The 6,062-nt window shown below is 38.1% G+C and overlaps 1 protein-coding gene across 1 annotated transcript; it reads right to left on the bottom strand.

The window, feature by feature from the left end:
* Positions 1-1,300: 1,300 nt before the first annotated feature.
* LOC141582902 (chromodomain Y-like protein) lies at positions 1,301-1,984 on the bottom strand. The gene has a single exon (XM_074392372.1). It carries the CDS (start codon positions 1,982-1,984, stop codon positions 1,301-1,303), a length of 684 nt encoding a protein of 227 aa, XP_074248473.1.
* Positions 1,985-6,062: the final 4,078 nt, after the last annotated feature.

The raw sequence follows: 6,062 nt of genomic DNA, 5'->3' as shown, positions 1-6,062 counted from the left end.
AGTGAAACAACTTCAGGGAGCTTATGTATAGCAGAATATGTAGAGTTTGTTAAAAATGCTCTGCATATTAAGGTGTACACCGGTAATTTAAAATTGAAAATAAATGGCAATTTAAAAAGCAAACTTTTTGAGTATTTTGAGTTTCTGAATTTAATAGTGTGTCTAGAACTTTAACTTATTAAATAAAGCATACTACAAGGTAACCTAAGAAAGACGTTATAGATATTATTACTTAGACATTTCTACTTAAATGATTTTATGATTCAGTAATACCACTTGATATACTCTAGTCTAAAACGATAGTGATTTATCTAAGTTAACTAAGAGCTAGAAAATTAAAAATAAAACAAAAATTAAAATGGATATGCCAGTGTTACTCTTTAGCATGTTTTATTTGAGATAATGATTTTCTTTTTTCTTTTTTCTTTTTCTACTTCTTCTTCCTTTTTTTTTTTTTTTTTTTTTAGAGTGAATCTCACTCTGTTCATAAGGCTGAAGTACAATGGTTCCATCTCAGTGCACTGCAACCTCCATCTCCCAATTTCAAGTGATTCTCCTGTTTCAGCTTGCAGAGTAGCTGAGATTACAGGCACACACCACCAAACATGGCTAACTTTTGTATTGGTAGTAGAGACAAGGTTTTAGCATATTCTCCAGGTTGGTCCCAACTCCTGTGCTCAGACAATCCACCCACCTCAGCCTCCCAAAGTGCTGGGATTACAGAAATGAGCCACTGCACACAGTTGATTGTTTTATCAAAAATATTTATCCTGAAAGATAAGATTTTTAATTCAGAATTTTTTTTCCTCTGAGGTGTTTCTGCCTTCATGAAGACAAATGTAGCATATCAGATTGTCCTGTGTTTATATTTGTGGGATAAGAATGGAGGCTACCTCATGCTCTTTCAGACACCACCTTCTAGCATTAACAAACAGACACTATTTCAGTATGTTCTGTAATTCAAAATTAAAGAAACAACCTTTATAAAAATATAGTGTTTTCCATAAATAAAACTGGAGCTTAAAGAAACAGTCTAGTGCTCACAAGTATACACTTAGATTTGTATATGTGAATAAAATAATAACACTTAAGCAAAAATTAAAGTTTTGCCATTATTTATTTTAATTTTACAATGCTTATAATGTCACTGTTAACAAATAGCTTGGATGGTTTTAGTTCTGTTCACAAGCATTAATTACGGATGAATTTTCTCAAGCTTTGAGGATGGACTAATGCATCTTAAATCTAATAGTGAGTTCTGCTCAGTCTAGTCCAGTGTCAAGAGCAGACCAACTGTGAATCAAAATGTATCAATTTTATTTTTCACATATTTCAACATGTATTCCATTCCTTGTGCTGATCCCCAGATTTTCTTCAGGACTTCACACTCTCTCTCATTGGCCTGTTTCAACTCTCTCTTCATGTTATAGCGCACGAGAGCTTTGGAATTCTCCAGAGCAAATGAATTGCATGAGGTAAGCTCTTTAATTCTAACCATAACTTCTTGTGTGAAAGTTTCAGGCCAAAACACCTGTGAGACCAGGCCTTTGGCACATGCTTCTTGTGCATTCATCTTCCGCCCATTGATCAACATTTCATTGGCAGCTGCTCTTCCCATTATTTTTGGAAAAGTAATTGTGGAACAGCCATCTGGACTCTGTCCAAACCTTGTGTAAGGGGTTTGAAACCAAGCCTTCTCATTAGCCCAAACCACATCACAGAGACATAGTATAGATGCACCTAGTCCAACGGCTGGGCCATTGACTGATACAATGATAGGTTTCTGAAACTCAATAAAAGCATTCACAAAGTTTTTGATAGTGTCCACTAGTTTAACACTAGCTCTTTTTCTATTATATTTTAAATGCTTCACAAAGTTATCAAAATCAAGACCACAGCAAAAGACACTGCCAACTGCACTGAGAAGAACAAATTTGCTGTCATCAGCAGCAGCTCTATCCAGAGCAGACTGTATTTCATTCATTACTTCTCTATTCAATGTGTTATCATATGTTGATCTGGTTGATAGTAAGATCTGGGTGAAACCGTCTTTCTTCCTCACCACAATGTCTCTGTATATGCTGGCACTTTCCATTAGCCTCACGCTGAAACGCACCTTCTTGTCAAAAGGCTGGTGTCTTCCATCATCCATATCTTTTCTCTTTTTACCTCTCATGGTTGAATAGATATTGGTGTTTGTTTTTCAATTTGCTGTTAACAAATCTTTGAATGGCACTGTGTTCACTGCTCTACCAATTGCTGAGCACAAATAAGTCTCTCTCACTTTGTCTTCACTGCTGTGGTAGAAGTTGTATGAAGCAGCAGCTATAGAATGTGCTTTGTCTCTCTGTGCTTACTCCCTGGTGGGACACTTCGGGCATTGACCCAGGGTGCCTCCGTGTAGGGATAGGTAACCTCAAGAGAAGGCAGCTTAATCCATGGCTCCCACACTCTCGCATAATGTACAAAGCTTTCTAGGGAATGATTACTGTTTCCTTTGTGGTTGCTATGACAACTAAATTTAACATTCCAAAGTTCCAACACTTAAAGTCACACTAATTTATTTTCAGTAGCACATCAGAATGACAATTTTTATGCCTCAATGCCAAGCATTTTAGTTATTGAGTTCTCCGATTTACATTTGCATGCATTTTCTGTCAAAAACAATACGATAGAAATAGTTTTTTGAAGTACATTTGTCTTTTATAATCATGTAAAAAAAATTGTGTAGCTATGCATGGTTAAAAGGTTTCATAGCTTCTATAACTGTCCATATATGCATATTAACTTTCACCTTTATTTCTTTGTACAGCTGTCTAGTGTCCTTTTATTTCACCCTTACATAACTCATGAAGCATTTTCCTAAATGTCATCTAGTGTTTTATTTATTTATTTATTTTTTATTTCATTTTAGGTTTTTGGTTTCATTTGAGGAACATGCAAGATTGTTCCACAGGTACGCATGCGGCAGTGTGATCTGCTGCCTTCCTTCTCATCACCTATATCTGGCATTTTCCCCCATGCTATCTCTCCCCAACTCTCCACGCCCCCTCCCCACTGTCCCTTCTGTATTTCCCCTCAACAGACCCCAGTGTGTAGTGCTGCCCTCACTGTGTCCATTTGTTCTCATTGTTCAACACCCGCTTATGAGTGAGAACATGTGGTGTTTGATTTTCTGCACTTGTGTCAGTTTCTGAGAATGATGGTTTCCAGGTTCATACATGTCCCTACAAAGGACACAAACTCATTGTTTTTGATGGCTGCATAATACTCCATGGTGTACATGTGCTACATTTTCTCTGTCCAGTCTGTCATCGTTGAGCAATTGGGTTGGTTCCAGGTCTTTGCTATTGTAAACAGTGCTGCAATGAACATTCATCAACATGTGTCCATATAGTAGAACAATTTACAATCCTTTGGATATATACCCAGTAATGTGATTTCTGGGTCAAATGGAATTTCTATTTCTAGGTACTTGAGGTATCATCACACTGTCTTCCACAATGGTTGAACTAATTTACACTCCCATTAACAGTGTAAAAGTGTTTTTCTTTCTCCACATTTTCTCCAGCATCTGTTGTCTTCAGATTATTTAATGATCATCATTCTAACTGGCATGAGATGGTATCTCAATGTAGTTTTGATTGCATTTCTCTGATGACCAGTGATGATGAGCATTTTTTTTTTTTTCATGTTTGTTGGTCTCATGTATGCCTTCTTTTTTTTTTTTTTTTTATTGCATTTTAGGTTTTGGGGTACATGTGATGAACATGCAAGATTGTTGCATAGGTACACACATGGCAGTGTGCTTTGCTGCCTTCCGTCCCCTCACCTGTATCTGTCATTTCTCCCCATGCTATCTCTTCCCGCCTCCCCACCCCCCGCCCCTCCCCCATTTTCCCCCAACAGACCCCAGTGTGTAGTGCTCCCCTCCCTGTGTCCATGTGTTCTCATTGTTCAACACCCGACTATGAGCGAGAATATACGGTGTTTGATTTTCTGCTCTTGTGTCAGTTTGCTGAGAATGATGGTTTCCAGGTTCATCCATGTCCCTATAAAGGACGTGAACTCATCGTTTTTGATGGCTGCATAATATTCCATGGTGTATATGTACCACATTTTCCCTATCCAGTCTATCATCGTTGGGCATTTGGGTTGGTTCCAGGTCTTTGCTATTGTAAACAGTGCTGCAATGAACATTCGTGTGCACGTGTCCTTGTAGTAGAATGATTTATAATCCTTTGGATATATACCCAGTAATGGGATTGCTGGGTCAAATGGGATTTCTATTTTTAGGTCCTTGAGGAATCGCCACACTGTCTTCCACAATGGTTGAATTAATTTACATTCCCACCAACAGTGTAAAAGTGTTCCTATTTCTCCACATCCTCTCCAGCATCTGTTGTTTCCCGATTTTTTAATGATCGCCATTCTAACTGGTGTGAGATGGTATCTCAATGTGGTTTTGATTTGCATTTCTCTGATGACCAGTGATGATGAGCATTTTTTCATATGTTTGTTGGCCTCCTGTATGTCTTCTTTTGTAAAGTATCTGTTCATATCCTTTGCCCATTTTTGAATGGGCTTGTTTGTTTTTTTCTTGTAGATCTGCTTTAGTTCTTTGTAAATTCTAGATATCAGCCCCTTGTCAGATGGGTAGACTGCAAAAATTTTTTCCCATTCTGTTGGTTGCCGATTCACTCTACTGACTGTTTCTTTTGCCGTGCAGAAGCTGTGGAGTTTGATTAGGTCCCATTTGTCTATTTTGGCTTTTGTTGCCATTGCTTTTGGCGTTTTGGTCATGAAGTCCTTGCCTACACCTATGTCCTGAATGGTTTTGCCTAGATTTTCTTCTAAGGTTTTTATGGTATTAGGTCTGATGTTTAAGTCTTTAATCCATCTGGAGTTAATTTTGGTGTAAGGTGTCAGGAAGGGGTCCTGTTTCTACTTTCTGCACATGGCTAGCCAGTTTTCCCAACACCATTTATTAAACAGGGAGTCCTTTCCCCATTGCTTGTTTTTGTCAGGTTTGTCGAAGATCAGATGGTTGTGGGTGTGTTGTAGTTCCTGTGAGGCCTCTGCTCCTATTCAATATAGTACTGGAAGTTCTAGCCAGAGCAATCAGGCAAGAAAAAGAAATAAAGGGTATCCAAATTGGAAAGGAGGAAATCAAATTGTCTCTATTTGCAGATGACATGATTGTATATCTGGAAGACCCCATCATCTCAGCCCAAAATCTCCTGAAACTGATCAACAACTTCAGCAAAGTCTCAGGATACAAAATCAACGTGCAAAAATCACAAGCATTCCTATACACCAGAAATAGACTTCAAGAGAGCCAAATCAAGAACGAACTGCCATTCACAATTGCTACAAAGAGAATAAAGTACCTAGGAATACAACTAACATGGAACGTAAAGGACCTCTTCAAGGAGAACTACAAGCCATTGCTCAACGAAATAAGAGAGGATACAAACAGATGGAGAAACATTCCATGTTCATGGTTAGGAAGAATCAACATCGTGAAAATGGCCATACTGCCCAAAGTAATTTACAGATTCAACGCTATTCCCATCAAGCTACCAATGACCTTCTTCACAGAACTGGAAAAAAACACCTTAAACTTCATATGGAACCAAAAGAGAGCCCGCATAGCCAAGTCAATTCTAAGCAAAAAGAACAAAGCGGGAGGCATCACACTACCGGACTTCAAACTATACTACAAGGCTACAGTAATCAAAACAGCATGGTACTGGTACCAAAACAGAGATATAGACCAATGGAACAGAACAGAGGCCTTCTTTTGTAAAGTATCCGTTCATATCCTTTGCCCACTTTTGAAAGGGCTTGTTTGTTTTTTTCTTGTAAATCTGTTTTAGTTGTTTGTAAATTCTGGATATCAGCCCTTTGTCAGACGGGTAAACTTGCAAAAATGTTTTCCCATTCTGTTGGTTGTCATTTCACTCTAATGACTGTTTCTTTTGCTGGGTAGAAGCTGTGGAGTTTGATTAGGTTCCATTTGTCTAGTTTGACTTTTGTTGCCAATGCTTTTGGTGTTTTAG

Source organism: Saimiri boliviensis, chromosome Y (assembly GCF_048565385.1).
Source record: "Saimiri boliviensis isolate mSaiBol1 chromosome Y, mSaiBol1.pri, whole genome shotgun sequence".
In the NCBI taxonomy this organism is placed as follows: domain Eukaryota; kingdom Metazoa; phylum Chordata; class Mammalia; order Primates; family Cebidae; genus Saimiri; species Saimiri boliviensis.
This window is presented reverse-complemented; position numbering and strand designations above follow the sequence as displayed.

Coding starts and splice junctions, on each gene's coding strand:
- LOC141582902 (XM_074392372.1), bottom strand. CDS start 1,984: ATGAATGAAATACAGTCTGCTCTGGATAGAGCTGCTGCTGATGACAGC.